General features: G+C 38.3%; 1 protein-coding gene across 8 annotated transcripts in view; it reads right to left on the bottom strand.

Annotated features, from left to right (window-relative positions):
• Positions 1-25,258, bottom strand: part of DIS3L2 (DIS3 like 3'-5' exoribonuclease 2) — a 380,375-nt gene that overhangs the window by 170,691 nt on the left and 184,426 nt on the right. For all 8 annotated transcript variants that reach the window (XM_065526247.1, XM_074010517.1, XM_065526248.1 and 5 more), the window contains one exon: positions 6,920-7,093. In XM_065526247.1, the coding sequence (XP_065382319.1) occupies positions 6,920-7,093 (174 nt within the window). The remainder of the gene's footprint in view (positions 1-6,919; positions 7,094-25,258) is intronic.

The raw sequence follows: 25,258 nt of genomic DNA, 5'->3' as shown, positions 1-25,258 counted from the left end.
AAGCTGCAGTTTGTAATTTTACCTCCAGCTTCATATTTCTTCTTAAAAGTGAATACAATGTCCTGTTTATAATAATAAAATCACTAGTTGGCAGGACGACATTAAATGGAAAAAAAAGAGAGAAGGCAATTGGAAAATTTAGAGCAAGCAATTTTAAGTGCCAAGTTTCACATTTGTAATGGTCTGGTGGAGGTCACTGGGCTTCCTTTTTATTGAGGGAATAGTAAAGAAATAGATACCCACAAGTTCTCTTGTAAAAAGCTATAGAAACCACCTCCACTCCAATGAAACTCATGGTTTTACTGAAAAGTGACATGATTCAAACTTCCATAATACTACTAACTACAGGAAAAACATAAAAATCAGTTTAGCGTGGTATTTTCCCCCTCCGATATTTAGGTTTTCATTTTCCACTTTAATTGAGCTTTTAGGCTTTGGTTTCCTATTCCAGTTTAGCAACAAAGGAAACAAAACAATATGAATGAAATTAGAAATAACTGGAGCCAGTCTCAGAAATAACTTCTGGGTTTCTTCAGCTTCTGGTGCAACCCCCCTTTAAGCAGTTTCCTTGGACATATTATCTTCCTGATCCTCAAATTTCTGCAGCACTTACGTTGCTTTTCTTTTTTAAAGCCTCAGATGCCCTGCTAAAGACAGCTACAGGTCTAGACCATGCAAGCAGGGACTCTCCAGAGACTAGAGCTGAAGGTCCAGAAAAATGGTGACCCCAATCGGGAGGGCTATATCGCCCCTAGGAGTTCACGCAAGCCTAACTTCTTGAAAATTGCTAACCAACCATTTTTTCTTTTCAAAATAAACACTATTTCTTTCAACTTCAGTTTGCAAAATATTACCCCAATTCCACTGGACCAAAAAACTGGAATTTTACTGACATAATTGGATTATGAGGTTTAAAGATTGATGGAACTTTTCTGTTCCAAATATAATTGTTCAAATACCAAACCTAAACGGGTATGTAGAAGTTCTTACGTAGCTAGAGCCAGAGTAACACTGCAGGCTCTGAGGCAGGGTGACCCAGGACAGGGGATCAAGTGACCAAACCATAGGACTTGCAAGCCCTGTTATAGAAGGATCTTGGAGTCTGAAGGGAACACACTGCCTTTCTGCAGCCATGGACTATCACTAAAATGAAGACAACTTTAGTCACTCTAGTTCCCTCTAAACCTGCTCATTTCTCAGATCTCACCTCATGCACCAATGACTCTGGCAGTCTGTTCATACCTATTTTACAGCACTTGCCATTGTCTGCTGTAATAAATCTGAGTACGAATCTGTCTCCCTGAAGAACAGGGGCTGGCCCTTGGTTGTCTTTGCATTTCCAGTGGCTAACTTACTACTTGGCGCATATATATATATATATATATATAAAACAATATGTGCAAATAAATGTTTGAAAAAGGTTTGATTTTATTAGTTTTCAAAATATATATTAATTTATTCAATATAGCACATATTTTTCAGCATGTGCTGGGACTCAATCCTACTTCTTTTGACATTCCTAGGAAAATGAATACTGTTTTTAAAAACTCTTTGAAGGCAGCGGACCTCAGAGCAGAAGAAACCACATGATCACAAGCACTTGAACCAAGCACCTCCTCCTTCATTACAATTCTACTTTTGACTACTGTTTAATAATTTCATTCATGTTCTTCTGCCACAAAACTGAGAGTTCCACAAGGGCAGCAAATACATCTATTTTTGTTCACTGTTGTATCCTCAGTGCCCATGGATCGTGTTCAATAAATATTTTTGGTATAAAAACTGAATAAATCCATCATAAAACCAGCCAAAGAAAAGGAAAAGGTTATCAGATCCAACTACCTAAACATGCTTACCTACTGCTGTATGGTACTGCACGCTAACCAACTACATCACTGGAGCTCATTCCACACACTTATGGCTTCTCTTTATGTGTGTTAAAAATAAGGAATTAACTGACACTACATAACTACATGAATTAATCCTGGCACCCTCACTAGATGTGTGGGTCAGGTGGTAGGTGAGGTGTACAGATGAAAGAGTTGGCATTCCAGAACACAAAGGCAATGACAGCAGCACTCTTAGTTCCTATGCTTTTGCCAACTGCAACTAATGGGTCTTTACTCATGCCCAGATACATGGATTTATGGATATTGTCTAGTTTTAGCTAAACTAATCCTTGCAAAAAAGGTAACTGGCTAAAAAAGATTACTGCAAAGGTCCATATATTGAAGATAATACTAAACCACTAATATTCCTAGTAATATCATTAATACTAGAAAAATGGCAACACTGACATTTCTTCTGTGTCTAATATGAATTCAACTCCAGCCACATTATGATTTCAAAACAATGGCTGTCAGTCATATGTAACATATCAGATACTTTAGGAAAATTAAACATGCTTAATCTGTCCCTTCAAGGTAAAGGTGACATTTTAACAATAAGAAAACAAATTACTGCATTTTGAAAACAAAATAACATATTCAAATTTTAAAGATAACATTTTTTTAAAATGGATGTTTTGAAATACTTCCATTGCTATATTATTTGGGGCCTAAAATGATGTAAATGTATAAACTACAAAAATATTCATATCCATAGACTTAAACTTCCTAATAGAATCATTTGTATTTATTTATTTTTTTGAGATGGAGTCTCGCTCTGTCACCCAGGCTGGAGTTCAGTGGCACAATCTCGGCTCACTGTAACCTCTGCCTCCCGGGTTCAAGTAATTCTCCTGCCTCAGCCTCCCGAGAAGCTGGGATTACAGGCGCCTGCCACCATGCCCAGCTAATTTTTGCGTTTTTAGTGAGATAGCGTTTCACCATGTTGGCCAGGCTGGTCTCGAACTCCTGACCTCAGGTGATGCATCCACCTTGGCCTCCCAAAGTGCTGGGATTACAGGTGTAAGCCAATGTGCCTGGCCGAATTTTCTAACTAGTTTTTAAAGATAACAACTAATGAGTAACTGGAGATTATAAATATATTTTTTAATCTAAAAATGCAGCATCTCTCAATGAATTAACAAGAACTGACATCAGAAAAGATGGAAATTTACTAGCTGAATTTCAAAATGAATTGGAATATAATTGGTGAATAGGACTGAGAAATGAGTATTATGATTTTGTAAGCACAACTCACATCTTCTAAACATATATCCTTTCCAATTATGATAATCATTACAACCAAGTACCAAAATATACAGAACTTAGAATCAGACCTCTGAATTTCCATATTACTAGTTGTTAAAGTAAAATTTTAATAAATAAAGAATATTATTCAATCATACTGCTTTCACCAAAAGTAAAATTACTATATACAGTTTTCTATACTTTTTGTAAGTAAAATGAAAGTATTTAAAAATTTATTTCTCACATTTTTTTTCTATTTTTACTTATGTTTATAATGTACATAATAGACTAGCAATGTAGTAAATTCATTTATCATTTTAAAATAAAGACAAGCATTAGTGGTAATTTACTATATTACTTCTTGATGCCTAAAGTAATAATTTCTAAACTTCAGAGATTACTACTTTAGGCATTAAGAAACATTAGAAAAATTCTAAATGCAAAGGAGTAAAATAAATCAGATTTGAATTTTAGAAACATAATCCTGAGGATAATGGGCAAGGATAACATATTTTAAGGTTGAAGTAATTTTTTTTTTAACTGAGTATCGCTCTATCGCTTAGGCAGTGGCACAATCTCAGCTCACTGCAACCTCCGCCTCCTGGGTTCAAGCAGTTCCCCTGCCTTGGCCTCCCAAGTGTGCCTACTTGGGAGGCTGGGTAGGGATTACAGGCACCCGCCACCATGCCCAAAGTAATTTTTTTTTTTTTTTGGAGATGGAGTCTTACTCTGTCGCCAGGCTGGAGTGCAGTGGAGCGATCTCAGCTCACTGCAACCTCCGCCTCCCGGGTTCAAGCGATTCTCCTGCCTCAGCCTCCCAAGTAGCTGGGACTACAGGCCCGTACCACTATGCCCAGCTAATTTTTGTATTTTTAGTGAAGACAAGGTTTCACCATGTTAGCCAGGATGGTCTCAATCTCATGATTTGCCCACCTCCGCTTCCCAAAGTGCTAGGATTATAGGCGTGAGCCACCACGCCCCGCCCAAAAGTAATTTTTTTAAAAAATCCTTGTTACTTCATTAATAGCAGAGAGCACCCTATAAACTCCTTCTGTCTTTGGATCCTTTCACAGGGCACGTATGTGTGGTGTGTGTGTGCGTGTGTGTGTGTGTGTATTTAAGATATATTTTAACGAGGCTTTCTGCAAAGCAAGGTTTCTTTTCTTTTTTTTTTTTTCCCCCTTAGACAGTCTTGCTCCGTTGCCCAGGCTGGAATGTAGTGGCATGATTATAGCTCACTGCAGCCTCAAACTCCTAGGCTCAAACAATCCTCCCGCCCCAGCCTCCCAAGTAGGCACACATCACTGTGCCTGGCTAATATTTTATTTATTTATTTATTTTTTGTAGAGACAGGGTCTCACTAAGGACCTCTTATTCTATGGTCTAAACCAGAAGGCAATAAAGGTCAAAGAAGTGGGAAGACAGAGCCAAAGAAGTGGGAAGACAGTGGGAATTTACAGCAATATTGGGCCCTATAACCACTAACATGCGTATTATTTACCTGTACACTAAAAGGCTAGAAAAAATTGAATACTTCTATTTTGTGACTTTCACATTTATAATTTTTTAAAGTTATACAAATTACTTTAAAAAAAATTTGGACCAGGTATGGTGGCTCACACCTGTAATCCCAACACTTTGGGAGGCCAAGGCAGGAAGACCTCTTGAGGCCAGGAGTTCAAAACCAGCCTGCTCAACATAGCAAGACCCCATCTTCTCTACAAAAGTAACATAAAAGAATTAGGCAGGTGTGGTGGCGCATGTTATAATCCCAGCACTCTGGGAGACTAAGGCAGAGGATTGCTTGAGCCCAAGAATTCAAGGCTGCAGTGAACTATGATTGCACCACTGCACTCCCGCCTGGGCAATACAGTGAGACCCTGTCTTAAAAATAATAATAATAATTTGAATAGTATGGCAGTATGCAAAATGAAAACTCAAAGTTCACTTCCCTATTGCCTTACCACTCCACTGAATCCACTCTCCATGGTAGTCACTGTTAACAGTTTATTTCCTTCCAGGTCTTGTTCTATGCAGATATACTTTGATGTGTATATATATACACATATATATGCATATGTGTACATTTATGCAGTTTTTGTATTACTTTACAAAATATAGGCTCATATTCATATTGCTCTGAAACTTGCTTCTTTTACTTAATAATGTATTATAGCCATTCTTTTAGGAAAGTCAACATGGATATAGCTCCTTTTTGCAGAGCTGCAATTAATGCTATCATATTGACATAACACAGGTTACTAAACCATTCCTTTATTGATGGTCATTAGCAGTGTCTCTAATGTTTAACTTTTATGACAAGACAGCAATGAACATTCTTGTACACTTTTTTGAGTAGAGTTTGGGGTGCAGGAGGAGGCACATTTAAAATGCTGATAGATACTGCAGCATGGCTATACTAAATTCTACTAAACAATAAGGTTCCACCATTTATTCTAACATTCTTTTCCCATTAAATCATTTGATAGATTCCTAGATTCAGGAAATGACCTCAGAAAATAAACCCCTCAATTTGTGTATGAGAAAACAAAGGTTCCGAGAGGTTAACGTTATGGGCCAAAGACCTCGGAGCCCCTGAAGAGATAACACACCCATGTGCTAGCAGGGGTTCAGTGATAGAGGGGTTACTATTAAAATCCAGGAATGCAATATGGGTTAACTGACTTCAAATGTAATATGTGTTCTATGAGAGATACTAACAAGTAGGAAAGGGCACTAATGATCATCTCCTTTTCCTTGCCTAACCTCAATAAGAAAAGAAAAAGGCAGTAAAGTACTAAAAGATACAATAGTAAGAGGGTACAGAGAGGGAGTATTCACAAACTAGGTGGGTAATGGGCACCCAGAGCTGAAAGTGTCATAAGTTCAGCTGCATGAAGCAAGCAAGTGTGGTGGTAAAGACTTTGACATGGGATGACCTTAGCAAAAACCTTCCACAGCCTCAGTGGGTTGTATGAAAAGTTTCTTGGTTCTAAATATCTCCATGTGGCATCCAAAATGAATGCCAGTACTGAAACCAAATTCTGAAGAGAAATATCAGAAAAGAACTAACATCCCACAATGAAGAAACATCTTCAAAGAAGATGTTGTTATAAAAATACCACAAAAGTACTTTCCAACAAATTCCAGACCTAAAAGTAAGGCTTTAAAATGAGGCTCCAAGTACAGAAGTCTTGAATCCTTTGCTCTATGCCTGAAGAGGCCCATTTAAAGGAAGGCACTTCTAATTAGATAACAGTCTTTACTTGACCAGACCTATGGCGTATAGCAATGAGAAGATGGGCGCTGTAGCTTTTGAAGTTAGAATGGTCTAGAACAGGGGTCAGCAAACTTTTTCGACAGTAACTAGTTTTGACTTTGCAGGTCATATGGTCTTGGTTGCAACTCATCAACTGGGCTGTTGTAGTGCAAAAAACAGCATAAGCAACATAGAAAATGAGTAAGTATGGTCATGTTCCAATGCAACTTTATGGTCGCAGAAATCTGAATTTCATATAATTTTCATAAAATATTATTCTTGTTTTAATTTTTTCCAACCATTCAAAAATGTAAAAACCATTCTTAGCTCATGGGTTGTATATAAACAGGTAGTGGGGTAGATTTAGCCTGTGGGCCATAATTTGCCAACTGTGGTACAGAAGCACTTATTCCCAACTGAACTGAACTTGAATGTTCATGGAAAGATGAAAACATCTAAGCCTATCCCCTAGGGAAGTTAAGGCAAAAAGGGAGAAATACGTTCTTAAAGGGTTTCAGGTGCTTACCTTAAATCTCTTCTCTTGCTGAACTCCTCTGGTGGAATTGTCCATGGCAGGCCTTGAGGAAGACATTCTAGAACTTCTGAAGAGAAATCAGAGAAATCCACGCCATACTCTGTTAGTATTCCTTCTGTTTCAGGCTCAATTTCACCAGCCTGCCCAAGACTCTTAGCCAGCTGCCTGTGGATAGAACAGAAAGGGAACAACTGGGTTAGCGAACAAATGGAATATAGGCACCTGTCTCCTCTCTAAAAGTAAGGTAGTAGGAAAGTTTAAAATCTCCTGCCCTTCCACCAGTAGAAACACGATCATCTGCAAATGAGGGATAAGGGGAAAGCAGAAGAGATAGTAGTGCTCTTGTCCTGTTAAATCTGTAACTACAGTGTAATTTTACCTTTTTTTATTTGGCATTCTGACTTGAGAAACAGAACCAGAGGGATTTTCTTAGGACCCCTCCAACTGTTCTTCACAGAGAAGTCAAAATTGATATTATGATCAACCCAGGGTGCTGTTAAATTTATTAGTTTCAGAGTGCCTATACCTTAAGTCATGCTTACTAGATTAGTTCTGATGTTCCTATTTCACAACTCCATGAGTTTTTATCTTTAAAATTTTAAAATATTTTATCTAAACACAAAAGTAATACATGTTCATTGCAGAGAAGTTAGAAAACACAAAATCCACTGAGAAGAAAATTAAAATTATCTGTAAACCAGTCACCCACTGACATTTTAGGGCACTGGCCCATTAAAAATAAAATTGCATTTAACAGGACAATGCTCACATTATGCACAGGGTTCCACCTTTCAGATGGCAGATCTCACTCCTTATCAAATTGACAGCTCTCTATTCTCATAAGTATTGTCATGCCACATCACAAGTCTAAAGTTGTGCGTTGAATACAGGCAGCCAACAGGAAATGTGTTATGGGCCTTGGCTGCCTTTGTAAAGGGTATTGCGGAGACCAAAAATGGCCACCTCCTCTGTTGTATAAGTCTACTTATCTACCAGGGTGATCCAAGAGTCCGCCCTCAACTCTTCCTGCAAGAAATTTAGCTCTGGCATCAGGACATTCTCCGGGGCTATTCGATTTCTATGAAAAAGGTTCTGCTTCCTAAGTAAGTGTAGATGCTTGGCTGCTGGAGTTCTTATATGCACAGTGGTAAAGAGGAATAGGGGAGGTGGCTGCCTCATAAGCAGAACAAATTCCAATCTTCAGGCTTGCTACTGGAATGCAGCAGTGATGGCAGCAGGGCTGGCCCCATTTCTCACACTAGTCAAGAGACACCAGCCCAGTCTACCTGTGCACCTGCCCACCAGCCTATGATCTCGGCAGCCTGCAGACTGACCTGTGGGCTCCTACCATATAATGTGGGCTCAGAAGAGTACTTTTTCCACAAATCGGTGGTCTCTCCCATAAAATACATCAAAAAGCCAGACAGCAAAAATATGAGAGAAAAATTAACAGAAAGCGATCTGGAAAATCCCCAAATATGTGGAAATCTAACAACCTATAGGTTAAAGAAGAAACAAAAAAAGAATTAAAAAATATTTTGGACCAAGCGCAGTAGCTCACGCCTGTAATCCTAGCACTTTGGGAGGCCGAGGCAGGCAGATCACAAGGTCAGAAGATCGAGACCATCCTGGCCAACATGGTGAAACCTTGTCTCTATGAAAAATACAAAAATTAGCTGGGCGTGGTGATGCCTGCCTGTAATTCCAGCTACTTGGGAAGCTGAGGCAGGAGAATCCCTTGAACCAGAGAGTCGGAGGTTGAGGTGAGCCGAGATCATGCCAGTGCACTCCAGCCTGGTGAAAGAGTGAGACTCTGTCTCAAAAAATATATATATATTTTTTGAACTGGGGTCAGGTATGGTGGCTCACACCTGTAATCCTATCACTTTGGGAGGCCAAGGCGGGTGGATCACTTGAGGCTAGGAGTTTGAGACTAGCCTGGCTAGGAGTTTGAGACCCGTTTCTACTAAAAGTACAAAAAAGTAGCTGGGTGTGGTGGCACACACCTGTAATTCCAGACACTCAGGTGGCTGAGGCATAAGAATCACTTAAACCCAGGAAACGGAGGCTGCAGCGAGCCGAGATGGCAGCACTACACCGCAGGCTGGGCAATGGAGCTGGATGCTATATCAAAAAAGAAAGGAAGGGAAGGAATGGAGGGAGGGAGGAAGGGAATTTTGAACTGAATGAAAACAAAACATGTCAACATTTGTGAGACATAGCTAAAACACTGTGTGGAGGGCAATTTATAGCATTAAATGCTCACATAGGAAAGGAAGAAAAGTGTCAAATCAGTGATCTAAGCTTCTACCTTAGAAAACTGAAGAGCAAATTAGATTCTAGGTAAGGAGAAGAAAAGAAATAATGAAGAAACAAGAATCAATGAATAGAAAATGAACAAATAGGCTGGGCACGGTGGCTCATGCCTGTAATTCCAGCACTTTGGGAGGCCAAGGCAGGCAGATCACGAGGTCAAGAGATTGAGACCATCCTGGTCAACATGATGAAACCCCATCTCTACTAAAATTACAAAAATTAGCTGAGCATGGTGGTGCATGCCTGTAGTCCCAGCTACTCTGGAGGCTGGGAGAACCACTTGAACCCGGGAGGCAGAGGTTGCAGTGAGCCAAGATCACACCACTGCACTCCAGCCTGGGCAAAAGAATGAGAGTCTGTCTCAAAAAAAAGAAAGAAAGAAAGAAAAGAAAATGAATGAATAATGAAAACAAATCAATAAAACCAAAAACTAATTCTATTTTTCATACAGGGTCTCTGTCACCCAGGAAGAAGTGCAATGGCATGATCATGGCTCACTGCAGTCTCAACTTCCCAGGCTCAAGTGATACTCCCACCTCAGCCTCCTGAGTAGCTGAGGCCCATCTAATTTTTGTATTTTTTGTAGAGATAGGATTTTGCCACATCGCCCAGGCTAGTCTCAAACTCCTGAGCTCAAGTCATCTGTCCACCTCGGTCTCCCAAAGTGCTGGGATTACAGGTGTGAGCCACCACACCTGGCTCAAAAGCTAATTTTTTGAAAAGAGAAAAAGATAAACTTCTAGCCTGACTGATCAAGAAAAACAGGGAGAGAAAAACACAAATTACCAATATCAAGAATGAGAGAGGAGGCCGGGCGCGGTGGCTCAAGCCTTTAATCCCAGCACTTTGGGAGGCCGAGACGGGCAGATCACGAGGTCAGGAGATCGAGACCATCCTGGCTAACACGGTGAAACCCCGTCTCTACTAAAAAATACAAAAAACTAGCCGGGCGAGGTGGCGGGCGCCTGTAGTCCCAGCTACTCGGGAGGCTGAGGCAGGAGAATGGCGTAAACCCGGGAGGCGGAGCTTGCAGTGAGCCGAGATCGCGCCACTGCACTCCAGCCTGGGTGACAGAGCCAGACTCCGTCTCAAAAAAAAAAAAAAAAGAATGAGAGAGGAAACACCATTTTACATCCCACAAGCATTAAAAAGATAAGGGAATAATGAATGACTTTAAGACAATAAATTCAACATCTTGGATGAAGTGAGCAAATTCCTTGAAAGATACAAACTGCGTAGGATAATTAAAATAAATTGATACCTGAATATTCCTATTTAACATATCTATTATTTATTATATCTAATGTACTATTAAAGAAACTGAATTCACAGTTTGAAACCTTCCCACATAGAAAACTCCAGACCCAGATGGCTTCACTGGTGAATTCTACCAAGTATTTAAGAAAGAATTATTGCCAATTCTACATAAACTCTTCTAGAATATAGAGGTGGATGGAATAGTTTCCAACTAGTTTAATGAAGACAACATTACCTTGATATCAAAACCAAAGGATTAATGAGATCAATACCTCTCATAAACAGACTTAAAAATTCTTACAAAGGTATATCAAAGTTATTGAAAAAGAAAATTTAAAAATTCTTACAAGGTTATTAACAAACAGAAATCAGTAATATATAAGAAAGAGGATACATCATGACCAAATAATGCAAGATTTGTCCAACACTGAAACATCAATCAATATATCATATTAACAAACAAAAAACAAACACATATAACCATCTCAGTAAATGAAGAAAAAGCATTTGACAAAATTTCAACATTCACTTAAGACAAAAGCCTTCAGGGCATGAGTAACAGGAACTTCTTCAACTTGGTTAAAAGCCTCTATGAGAATCCTAGCACTAATGTAAAACTTAGTGGTGAAAAGCAAAATGCTTTCCCTTGGAGCAGAAAGAAGACAAGGGTGTTCATTTTCACCAATACTATTTAACATTGTACTGGAGGTACTAGTGAATGCCATAAAGCAAGAAAAAGAAGACGCATACAAATTGGAAGGGAAGAATTGCACGCTGCCTATAAGCAGGACAAAAGCCTACAATTCCCATCATAGAAGTGACCAGATTCCTACTACACAATGCCTGGCCTCTCTTTATACAAGACCCCTCTCACTCTGTGACAACCGAAATCCAGTACATTGTATGTGACTTAAACTCTGCCTCAACTCAAGACTTTGAATGTGAAGACAGAAACACACAGGCAAAAGGCTGCTTAGGATTCACTCACGACAGCTAGCATGGTTTCTCGTGATAGCAGCGGTGGCGGCAGCATCCAGTGAAAACGATGTCCTACAAGAGTGGTGGTAAGAGAATAACTGGCATTATAACCAAACTAATCCTGATAAAAGATGATGGCTGGGCTTCTTATTCTTGGCTTTCCAGAGTTGCCTTAGTTCACATCCCTTTTCAGGTCATTCAAGTCTTGTGCTCAGTGAGTTCTTCAACATCCTCTCAATAAATTCCTTTCCCAACCAGAGGTGGTTTTTCTTGCTTGTAACCAGCAACCCAGACAATTAAAGACTCAGGTCCCATTAATTTTCAAAAATGACAAAATTATTACCTGTGTTCACTAGAATGAAGTTCCAACTGAAGATATGGGGGACCTATTATCACAACCTTTGAAATTTGAAGGACACAGGAATTCAACACTGTGAGTACAAGATGAATACTTGTAACAATGTTGTTTACCTTAAAAACAACTTTATTCTGGTGATGACAGGTAATAATTAGTCATTTTAAAAATTATTTTGTATTCTGAAAATTAATGGAACCTGAGTTAGTTCCAACCCATCTAACTCATTTACTGTTCTCACAGGTCCCTGAGGTTCTGTTTCCTACATTCGTCTCCTAATATCAACATCTTTAACAGTCTGTCTAGGTCCTTGTTTGTAAGCACAGAAGACCAATGCTGGCTGGAAAAGAAAAAAAGAAATTTATTGAAAGGATATCAAAGGGCTCACAGAAACAGTGAGAGGCTTGAAGAGCCAGAAAAAGGGGGAGAAACAAAGAATTACATGCTTCATCTCTAAATTCTTCATTCTAAATTCATTTCTAAGATTGAAACTCAGGGACTTAGTATGTCCATCAAAAAAGTATCTTGAATCTCTTGTAGCTGCTAGCCCAAGATGGAAAAAGCTTATTGAAAGGGTGATGAATCATTACACCACTGAATTTAAGGTCTCATTAAGTCACTTAGGTGAAACGTGGGACACTAATCAGAGAGAGTAAGATTCAGAGAACCCAAACACACACGATATAAAGGAGGATGCAGAAAGGTTTGAGTACCTTGAATGCCTAGTTCCAACTGACCCTCCATTGTCATGAGGCATAAATAGACATGATAGCATTAAATCTATTGTAAGGGATGGTCTCTGAAAAGACAGTATAGCAGAAACTTTCTCCCAATGGGCAGAACTTCAAGCCATATGTCCGTGGTCCACTTTAGCTGAGGAAGGACAACCTGATAGGCTGACAGGCAGTGACTACAAGTTTAGCCAGATGGATAGAAACCTGAAAGAAGAAAGATTGGAGTACTGGTGACAAGGACATCTAGGGAAAAGACATGTGGATGAAATGGGCCCACTGAAATGAGTCCAGACAGGGTATAACTATTTGTGCTCCATGAGAGCGCACAGTGAAAGGCTTTCACTGTAGAGGCAAGATGGCCTGCCCATGCATGTCCCCATCACTGCAGTGCTTGTTCAAGGGACATAGGAACAAAGCACAAGGCAGCAGGAAATGCACTCCACAACATTCACTTCTCACTAATGCTGACCTGGATACCATCCTTGCAGGACGCTAGCTTGCCAGCAGCAGCAACCAACTCTGAGCGCCTGACACGGAACCATGCCAGTAGGACCCCCAACTACTTCACATCAGATCGCATCCACTGAGCTCTTCCAGGATGGGAAAGGCAGTAATTCCTCCACTAAAAGAGACACTTACTGTAGGTTTGCTATCTGCATTTCTTCTACCTATATTGCTATGTAAACACCACAATCCTCAGATTTATGAAATATCTTTTAAGCTATTATCTCACTCAACATTGCTTGTAATTCAGGATTTCACCTTTTGGAAGAAGCAAAGCGCACACATTTCACTGACTGGAATAATGTAATGATCTGACTACTAAGCTGTTGGACTAACCAGGAGGCATCAGTTGTGAGGGGGAGTACCATCCTCCAGGATGCATTGGTGCTCTGACTTAGCATCCTACAGGCAGTGTACACGGTTTGAGAAGAAAGAATGCAAGGGAGGAGTCAGGCCTTTCAACATCACACTTAAGACCCACACACAAAATATTTAGTTCTGCCTTCATAATGCTCATCTCTGTAGTTGAAAGGTTTTAGTACCTCTGGGGACACAATTATGATTCCTCTGAACTGGAATCCGAGACTACAAGAACCCTGACTGATATTAAAAGGCATAAAATATGCTATGTACTTTCCTTCTAAAAAAAATTTATGTTTAACTCAAGCCAACTGAGAGGTTACTCAGAATTAATAATTCAAGAATGGCAATAATAATATAAAGAAGTTAATCATACATTATTTTGAGGCATATGAAATTGCCAATATTTGACTATTTATTAACATATAAAACACAATTTCTTCTGATTCTACCTAATAGTATTAAAAGTTACATAAAATAACTAACCATCCATTAATTAGATAGCATACATGGCTTCTGGGAGAAGTATAAACAATGAGATATATCACATACAGTTTATTAGAGAACTACACTAATAAAAAAAGAAACAAATTCTTCTGTGTGGTGGGAGTCTCAGTGTTTGCAAGGCAGACCTAGAACACAGTGACCATACTATTCTTGTGTTGAAATTAAGAGTGGGTGAAGTTGGAATGCTATCCTCCAGGACACAATATGGCCCAAAACGATTATCTTATGCCTAAAATAGAAAAGGGGCTAAAAACTTAGACAAAAAGCATTTTATAATGTCCAGTTTCTGAAACATAATACTAAAGTCCAGGAAGAACGCATTATTTAAAGATTTCAGGGAGGGGAGTTAGAAGGAACCATTCAAACATTCTATTTAAAAAAAAAAAAAAAACCCACATTTAAAAAAGAAAAAAGGGAGCAAGAAAAAGAAATGGCAGAAGGACAAAACAATCTCTATAAGCATATAACCACAGAAATGACCAAAGATATTCTTAAGAACTCCCAAAAATATTCTCAAGAACTCCCAAAAATATAAGCTTTATAAAACAAGAGCTTGAAGCAAAGATGCAAGTGCATAAGGAATAAATAAGTCATGAAAGGAAACAAAAACTAGGTTTCTAGATCTCAGGAAATAAGTAGAAAAGAACAATAAAACCATCACAGAAAATGAAAGTCACACTGGAAGTACCTAATGAAGAACTGACACTATTTGAAAGCAACAAGGATCATAGAGTAAAATCTTGAGAAAACTGAGGAAAATGAAACTGGGCAAGTAGAGTTTAAAAAGATAACAAAGAAGACAGACAGATGTGAAAGGCAGACCAAGGAGTTCCAGGCATCCTTGAAATACAGAGCTACAGAGGAGGAATAGAAAACATTTTCTAAGATTCTTTGGAACAGAAAACATTTTCTTTTTTCTTTTTTTTTTTTTTTTTTTTGAGACAGTCTCACACTGTCGCTCAGGCTGGAGTGCAGTGGCGCGATCTCGGCTCATTGCAAGCTCCGTCTCCCAGGTTCACACCATTCTCCTGCTCCAGCCTCCTGAGTAGCTGGGACTACAGGTGCCTGCCACAACGCCCGGCTAATTTTTTGTATTTTTAGTAGAGATGGGGTTTCACCATGTTAGACAAGATGGTCTTGATCTCCTGACCTCGTGATCCGCCCACCTCGGCCTCCCAAAGTGCTGGGATTACAGGCGTGAGCCACCACGCCCAGCCAGAAAACATTTTCTGTTCTTCAACTCTAGCTCCTCCTTCTGAAGGAAGGAGCTAGAGATGAGGAAAAGAAAACATTTTCCTAGGTCATTAAGAAAACCTTTCAGAAATAAAGAAAATTTAGGTTTAGGTTTACAGAAAGGGTAAGTCCTAGGAAAGAAAATTACAGAAAATCATCAATGAAATATATTCTAGTGGAGTTACTAGATTTCAAAGATAAAGATTTCTAAATACAAGAACTCAGGGAATATAGTTCTCATAAGCCCTTTCTGAAAAACTGCAAGGTGATGAACTGAGGTGTACCAAGAGGTGGAGAAATTCCTCCACAAAGACTGGCACTGAGCACTAGATCCACGAATGGAGTGGTGGGAGGGTGAGGAGGAGGGAGGATAAAAGGAAGAAAGTGAAGTGATGGACCTGATATTAGTTGTTAAAACGGTCCTGTCGTACCAGTTACTGGACCTTTAGAAAATTAAGGAGAAAAAAAAATTTTTTTTGTCTTTTTTGGAGCTTTGTGTTCTGACAAAATTTTTTACCAGGTTATACTCTGAGTCCGAAGAGTCTCAATTTGTTTACTCAAATTACAACATGGCTCATAAAGACAAAATTATATTTTAGTTGTGGTTTCCAAATGTGATTAATGACTCCCAGTTCCTATTAGTAGTAATTAACATTTATTTTACAAGTTCCAGAGAACATTTCTCAAGTTCCTTATTTAAATAAATTTATTATGGATTTTCATTGGAGATCTATTTTACAGCAGCATAGACTGGACAGCTTATGGCAGATAAAAATCTAACAGATCAGCATGCTGAAAGAGCTCATGCTTTAGGGGCCTTAGATGCCCTAGAAAGAATCCTATCTTGGCCGGAAACAGTGGCTCATGCCTATAATCCCAGCACTTTGGGAGGCCAACTGGGCGGATCACGAAGTCAAGAGATCGAGACTATCCTGGCCAACACGGTGAAACCCCGTCTCTACTAAAAATACAAAAATTGCTGGGTGTGGTGATGCGTGCCTGTAATCCCAGCTACTTGGGAGGCTGAGGCAAGAGAATCACTTGAACCCAGGAAGCAGAGGTTGCGGTGAGCCGAGATCAAACCACTGCACTCCAGCCTGGCGACAGAGTGAGACTCTGTCAAAAGAAAAGAAGAGAGGGGAGAGGAAGAGGAAGGGGAAGGGGAAGGGGAAGGGGAAGGGGAAGGGGAAGGGGAAGGGGAAGCGGAAGGAAAGAAAAGAATCCTATCCTGTCTGCTTACTCATGAACTCTTCTGTCACCTTGAAAACCAGAATTCTTTGGTATGTAAATTAAGTCAAATTCTACTAGGGAACTGACTTTTACATTGTGTATTTGTCTTGCAGAAGGGTTTATTTTTATATTTTAAATTTAATTTCATTGTAAATTCTATTTAAAATGAATCATGAAAGTAACTTTCCCTTTTATGTAATGTAGTTCAAATGTTACAACTTTCTAAGTAGTTTCTGTCTTCTTACTGTCTGAAAAGCTAACAGCTGCTTTAGGACAACTATGATTCAATGCTATGTCAAAATATCTGGTGATTCTCTTAAAAACCACATTTCATCCTATTCTGCATCAAGATATGTCCTTCAAAAATAACTTAGAAGCTCTCATAGCCAAGAGGAATCTAAAGAGACAAGACAACTAAATGTAATATGAGATCCTGGAACAGATAAAGGACTTTAGATTTTTAAAAACAACAAAGTTTGAAGAAAGTATGGACTTCCATTAATAATGTATCAATATTGGTTAAGAGAAAACACTAGTTTTGGAGGTGGGAGAGAAGGGGCAGATGAGAACTGTACTATCTTGACAATTTTCTGTAAATCTAAATCTGTTCTGAAAAATAAAGTTTCTTTTTATAGCCAGACACGGCAGCTCACGCCTGTAATCCCAGAACTTTGGGGGGCTGAGGTGGGAAGATAGCTTGAGCCCAGGAGTTCGAGACCTGTTTGGGCAACACAGCAAGACCCTATTCCTATTAATTAATTAATTAATTAAAATTAAGTTTATTTTTAAAACCGTGGAGCAGAAAAGGAGTAAAAGTAATTTAGATGTTGAGCAACAGACAAATGATAAACTAAACCATGTCATATTTTTCAATTTTTTATGTATTTCAGAAAAAGAATTTTGAAGATATATGTAGAGTATAATTTAACTATGTAAAAACATTTATGAAAATGCTGAAAGGGACAAATGGTGTTAATTATTTAAGAGAGAATTCTGAGTGATTTTTTAATCTATTTTCTAAGCTTCCTTTAATATCACAAAGTTGGAGGTTCTTTAGTTTAAAAATTATAGAAAAAATAATTATAACAAAAACTATAGTGCCCACTATTGGTCTGCTACCTAGCATTCACTTCTGTCTCCTCCTTCCTCACAGAAATCTAGTCTTTTTCATACAAGAAATACAGCTCACCTTCAACTCCACAGACAGATACTAAGTATTCTAATAAATTCAGTGTATGGCCTCCGCTGGTGACTGTAGTCAACAGCATTGGTGGCAGACAGGGTCTCCCTTTTTGTGTCATATGTCATCAAGAAAGCAGGTAGCCTAATCGTACTGGCAGCCATCTTCACAACCATAGAGAAACCACTACTGGATTGCTGAGGACAGCAAAAGGCAATCTGGTAACATCATCCAGTCACTGACTTTAGTGGGTCTGCAGTTGCACAACCTTTGAACTCCCACTTATGTGAGATAATATTTTCTCTTATTAAGTACTCTGGGTCAGGCATTTTTATAATTTGCTGCTAAAAGCATCCTACTACAAAATATTTAAAAAGATCATCCATGAGAAGCAAACTTCCCTCTCCCTCCATTCACTCTGCAACAGAAAATGTAAAGCTCTTACTACCAAAAATAAAATCTTAGTACTGTTAGCATCACAGATCTTGTAGAGGTATTCACTACACACTGACATGGAACTGCTGGGTTCTAGAGCATAAGAATACTATAAATGGCCCTTCCTTAAGCAACATAATTCTATCCTAAAGGTGCTCCCTTTATAATTTCCATGTTGAACTAGGCCCACAAAGCATACACCCAGATCATTTCATCTTCATGGAATATGGCAGCAAGGCCAGGAAGCCATCCCTGTCTCCTAGAGTGGATCTATCTCATCAGCACTGTCCCTATCCTTTGGTTATATCCTCTTTCTTGCATGTGCCACTTTCTAGCTGTGTCATGGTGCTTTAGGTATGTCTCTTCCTTATCAATAGATGAGGGGGATCATCCATAAAAAGAATAAACATTTCTTTATTTCTGTATATCACTGAGACTTATATGCCTTTGGTGTCCAACACATGTTGGTGACTGAGTATGTAAATAAACAAACTAATGCTTTGAACCTATTAGAGAGGCATACTATTCTTCCTTGAAATGCCAAAGCTAAGAAAACTGAGGATGGCAAAAACAAATAAAACCCAAAGATAAATACTTCAGTAAATTATCCAGTCCTACCACAATTAGCTGCCACATTAGCAAACTTACTAACACATCAAAAAATCAGGAATAAAAAAAAATGCCTGCTACTACTGCTTTTATTCAAAACTGAACTTTTATCAGTTACTGTGTAGAAAATACCTCCTCTCCAATTGTGAGTTGCCAATTCAAGATAACAAAAATAAATAAAAGTCATACGGATTAGAATGGAAGAAATAAATCTCTCATTACTTACCAATGATATGATTATCTACATAGAAGAGCCAAAGTAAATTACATCCCAAGTACTGAAATGAATAAGGGGATACAGCAAGATGGCTGGATTGGATAATGTACAAAATTTAACTGTAATTCTACATGCCAGCAGCAAAAAGAAAAGACAACTTCAAACATCTGTTCTTCAGAGGACACCATTAATAACATGAAAAGACAACTCATAAACTGGAGAGAAGATAATTTCCATATCAGTGACTGCTAAAAAGATTACTTTCTGGAATATATATTTTTAACTCCAAAAAAATCAAATGACAAACAGCCCAATTAAAAATGCGTAAAAGCACCAACGTATGCTAAAATGAATGGGTGAAATTAAGCAGAAACAGAATACTACACAGACTCAAAAATCTTTCTAAAAATATTATATAATAATTACAAGGGAAAAAAGTAGTAAGTTAGGAATCATGGCAGATGCCTCCTTAACCGGGTGATCAAGGTGAACATCACCAGTATCATTTACTGACATTATGTGTCCCTGATAAGATGTGTATCACCTCTGCGGTATCTTTCCCAATGATGCCTAATCTCGATCTAATCACGAGAGAACATTAGACAAACACAAACTGAGAAACATTCCACAAAATCACTGGCCAGTACTCTTCAAAAGTTTCAAGTTCATGAAGGACAAGTAAAGAGTAAGAAATGTCACAAATTGGAGAGACTACAGAGACACAGCTAACTGTAATACGGGATTCTGGACCCAGATTCTAGAACCGAAAAAGAATGTTAGTGGAAATAATGATAAAATCTGAGTAAGACCTATATTTTAATGGTATCATATCAAGATTAATTGCTTACTTTTGGTAAGTATTCCATGGTCATGTAAGATGTTAACATAATGAGAAGATAGATAAAACATACACAGGAACTCTCTGCTCCATTTTTGCAATTTCTGTAATCAAAATTATCTAAATAAAAAATTAACTGTTAAAAAATGGGTAAAAACATGAAGACACTGTCTAGAAAAGGAAACATGACCATGAGTATGTAAAAATATGTTCAACTTCATCAGTAATTAGGGAAAAAATAATGAAAATCATAATGATTATCACTATTTTTACCCACCTGGCTGGCAAAAAAATGAGTCTAACAAGTGTTAATAAGAACGTGGAGCAATGGAACCACGTACACACTGCTGGTACGACTAAAAAGGGGTACAATCACTTTGGGAATGGCTTGGCTAGAAAGTTGTAAAGTTAAACATGTACCTATGTATCATCCAGTAATTTCATTCTTAAGTAGAATCTAGAAAAACTTCAGTTAATGAGCACTGGAATGTTTGCAGGAGCACAATTCTCTGTTCAACCCAAATGTACATTGCTAAATTATGGTATATTTCAGGAAATGGAAACATTATGGATTAAAATGAGTTAAATATATGAGTATATTTTAGAAACATGTTAAATGAAAAAAGGCAAGTGATAGAATATATAAAACATGGTATTTTGAATAAGGTTCAAAAACAAGCAAAACAAAATAATATTATTTAGGGTTATAAATATGGGTAAATTATTTTTTCAAGTACATTTTCATTAGTATATTTGAGATAGTGGTTACCTCTGGGGAAAAAATTATCATTTAGGATACAGGAGAACAGACAGGGGACTTGAACAGCATTGGTGATGTTATATTTCTTAATCTGGTTCATGAATTCATGGGTTGGTTTTAGTATTAGGTTTCAAAAATTATGTAAGTGTTACATATATTCTTTTTCCGGTGAAATATGCTTTATAATTAAAGTTGATAAATATTTTAAAAACAATATTTTAGTCAAATGTATACCAAAACCTCCATAGTGATCATTTCCAGGGATGAAACTCTGGGAAATTTTCATTTTCTATAGTACACATTTGAATAAATTTAACAGTAAATATTTAATATATATGTATTTGGGAAAAATAAAATTTAAAAATGTTTAATTTGATGTTTCAATAATAGTTGTAAGAGAGAAAGCTTTCCTCCTTAGTTATTTATAATGATCACCACTTCAATTTTTCAGCACTAGAGCTCCTCCATGAATACTGCTCCCATTCACAATGAATGACGTTCCAACTGAGTCCTACCGTAAAATTAATCTGAATGGCACTGAAACAATATTCTCAACTTCCTACATATGATAGGTGGGGGCCTTGGGAGACATATAAACATTCTTTATAAATAAGCATCAGATCTACTATCCTGGGTGATGTGTCCATTAAAAACTTATTGAGGGAAGGGACCAGCTACAGACAGAAAAAAATATAACAAGAAAGTCCTTCAAATTGGCCCCTTTGCCTTAAAGAAATCAGGAACACTTAATAGTCAAGATTAGTGTTCTCAGCCATTCATCATCTTTTCTCTACTAAATATTCTTATAAACTCCTACTCTTACAACTAGACAATGTATAGAAGACAGTCATGCACTCTTGCAGTGATTACCACTATCGTATTACGACTCTTAAATACATGCTCTCATACATGTTGGTCCAATGTTGGAAACTCCACGCAAACAGATATAATGGCATCATAGCCCTAAGAATGTACCAGTGGGGAACAATCAAACATCAACTACAGCGAGGGCCCAAACTTCTAACAATACAAAGTAAAAACGAAGTGTGGCAAATACACTTGTCTTTGGCTGTATATTTTATCTATTACTTTCTATAATCAGGAGAGAGAAAAAGTTATTTTCGCTTCTTATGGCTCAGTACTACGACATAGCAGAAAGTAGCACTTAAGGAATGGGACCTCAGGAAAGGTGTTTTTGTCAGTGAAAATAGATAAAAGCATGGAGAAAAGAAGTAAGAGTCAACAATACTGAATTATTTAAGAAAAGGTCTTGAAATTTAAGAATGAATTGGTATTGATATGAAGAGAGCAAAGAGGAAGCTGAAAGGATTTAATGAGTATAAGAGGAGGCTGATGGTTATCTAAGGTCCTCTACATTGTAATATTTTCAAGAAGGTGCACTAGAAATTGCAGTTGAAGATGGCAACTTTGGAAGAACTGCCAAAACTGCATACAGTGCTCATCAAGGAAAGGAACGATTTGGTAACCTAAGCCTGGATCTGGATCATTCTCCTCCATTCCTTTAACTTTTGATCTGCCTCGACCAGGATTTTCTCAGTGTTGAAGACACAGTTTTTTCCAAAGCTGATACTTACAGGCCACCAGGTGGAGCCCAACAGTCACAAAAAAAAGAGCCCCCTCCTCAGCCTGATTTGCTTTTTGCCTTCTAGCCGGCCAGGTCCATACCCCCTGAAAAGAACGTACAAACTTATAGATTTGGTAATGTGAGTCCATAGCATTACATAACTTGGTTTCTCCCTCAGAGCTGTCTTTAAAGAATATGCTCTCAAAAAGATGAAATATTCCTTTTGCAAAGGGAAAGATTGGATACGGTTATTTTTCAGTTTGCTAATCTTGGAGCCTATGTTTCAATGAAACAAACTAATTTCTTGTTTGTTTTTTCTATCAATCTAGTCATGGTTTGATTTTCCTACTAATTACAATTCAATGTATTTAATGTAATTTAATGACCACCTCTTCAATTCCTGTCTACCCTATAAGAAACTGAATATCTACCAAAACGGAATGGAATGTCAAAGTATTTGCTTCCATCAGTCAATAAATATTGCTGACTGACTAACAACAACCATAAGGTGCAAAGCTAGGAGACAAAGGCAATACCAGAACAGACCCCCACCCCCTACTTCCCATCTCTACCACAGTCCTCCAAGGTCAGAATTTCCCTTCCTCTGCTTTCACCTCACTCCATCATCCGCTCCAGTGGAACCTGCTGTCCTTCACACTCATTAAAGCCAGCAGCACTGTAACCCATTCTGTTTCTCATTTCCACAGCCTCCCATTAAGCCTAGGCAATTCCATGTTCAACCAAGAACTTCTCAGTCTATACTGACCTAATCATTTTTCCTCCTCCTCCTCCACCCTCAAAGCCACCAGACTTTGCTTGATAATATAAATATGTCAATTTGCTCTAGGTCGGTTCATGCCATATATCTTCAGTTAGCCTTCAGTGTTGCCAAGAAACACTATTAAGTTCCTCACAGTAGCTGCTGTAAAATTTTCCCATTTTATTCAAGATTTACCCTTAAATATTCAAGAAGAAACCACGACAAATCTGGGAGAAAGTGACAATGATATCTCTATGCTCATGACATCCTGGAAAGAGAAGCTGGAACTGTAAACTCCAGACTTTAGGATACCAGATTTCCCAGAGGTCTGAGAAAATATAGGCATGAATTCCACTGTAAGAGTTTCTAAAAGGAAAGATGATTTAAGAGGGTTGGGAAGCTCTTAAAACTGTAAATCTGATTATATAATTGCAGATCATTCCAGCGAGGAAGCCAATGTGGCTTTTTAATTATCCTGGACCAGAGTCTAGTACTAAATATTAAAGGTACTAAATATGTTGTGATGTATAACAAAAAACAGTGACCCCTAAAAGCTAGCAAGGGCTCACTTGGGTTTTGATAGCATTACAGAACTAAGATTCATAAAAATGTGGTAGATGTGATGTATACAGAGGTGAACAAGGTTCAAATGAGATCTCTCATGACAATTCTAAGAACAAGATAGAAAATAATAACAACTGGAAGTCTCCAATGTTGTAATACTCTTTGAGCTGCCCCTAAATGGTGGCCCCAAGGCAGCACTAGGGTGTCAGAGAAGCAATGCTTACAGCAAAGAGGAGGCCGAGTTCCATGTCCTCCCTAAGGATCCTTCCAAAGCTACTAACATCATATATTCCATTAATGTGTGCATTCTATTCAATTTTTTTGTTAAATATCTGTGCCTTCTCAATTTGGCATTCTCCATCTGAGTTTTTATACTTGTTGTATGCTATTGTCAAGCATGGACTTTGAAGTCATAGAACCTTAGTTCTCATCATTTTCTGTTCCAAATTACTCCTTGTGTGTTTTCTAGCTTGAGTCATGGTGCAACATCTTCCTAGTCAACCTGGCTCAAGACATTGGGGTCATCAATTCATTTCCATCTACTCATCTGACCAGTCAGCAAATGTTCACTAAGTGTCCTTGTCCTGAAGGAGCTCATGGCCAAGTAAAACAAATAAGCAATTGCAATCCAAACAGATGAGAGCTCTAATAATAGTACTAATAGAAGCTATGGGAGCACCAAAACGGAGGCCTGTGAGTCAAGGAACATTTTTTGAGTGGACAACTGAGTTGAGTTTAAAAGTTGAGTATTTCACCAAGCAAACACTAGAGAAAGGAGAAAGCCACTGTTAGGAAAGGAAGTGTAACGTGCAAAAGTTTGGAACTATGAACATACACAGTCAGCTTGGGAAATGGCAAGTTGGATTTCTGATAGTGAAGACCATGGAAGGAACTGAGATGGCTCCCAGTGAATTGTGGTTAAGTGCCATCAGCATCCACCCACTCCCCCTAGTCAGAGCCCTGAAAGTTCATCCAAGATTCCATCCTTCTCCCTCATGCCCCATTTCTAATTAGTCATCACATCTGGGAAAATTTACCTTCTTAATCTCCCCTGAATATTTTCATTTCTTTTGTTTCCTCCATTGCAACTCTTTATTTCAGGTTCTCCCATCTCATCTGTCTTACTGCAATAGTGTATTATGACCTCCAGCTGCTAGGCATGTCCCTCCTCATCTATTCTTTACTCTCAGAGTGATCTTTCAGCAAAGAGGCCTCTGTCCTGTAAGAAATGATCCTGGATTTCCCCCTTCACCGACCTCCTCTAAATTCCCCCAAATTATTTTATTCCTATGGAAGAACTTACAACTTCTGTTTTGTACTATAGGTAGAACTCAAAGAGATAAGCCATTCAAGCCATCTGTTTTATCCACGCTCATTCCCAGAGAGTCCCACAGCGCTGCTAATTGGGTGTGAATCATGGATGGGACTCTGGACCCCCACCTCTGCTTGAAACTACTGATGAGGGAAAATACCTGCCTCAAGCTAGACCAGTAAGATTTTCCACCACAGAAATTCTGTATTGTGATCTAGACTTTAGTATGTAACTGCCATAGGACTGGCAGTACCATTTTGGGGCCATGTGTGCTGCTGTGCAGGTAGAAAACTACTGTGCAGAGAGAAGCAGAGTAACACAGCTCATATGCAAAAAGGGGTAAAGAAAAGATACTGTGTGGTGGCTGGGCTAGTCACAGGGGTGAAAGAGAAACTGTGGTTCCTTTGTTGCCTTGTTAGTTCTGATTTTCTCATGAGACTTCCTCAATTTCCTGCTCACCAGCTTCTTATATTAATCTCTACTTTTATTTAAATTAGCTCAAGTGGGATTCCACTCCTTAGAATCAAATTATCCCTATGATATATGTATATGCAAAAATCCTTTTGCATTAGACTATAAGTTCCTTAAATAACGAA

Source organism: Macaca fascicularis, chromosome 12 (assembly GCF_037993035.2).
Source record: "Macaca fascicularis isolate 582-1 chromosome 12, T2T-MFA8v1.1".
In the NCBI taxonomy this organism is placed as follows: domain Eukaryota; kingdom Metazoa; phylum Chordata; class Mammalia; order Primates; family Cercopithecidae; genus Macaca; species Macaca fascicularis.
Note: the sequence above shows the minus strand (reverse complement) of the source record. Positions and strands in the feature narration are given on the sequence as shown.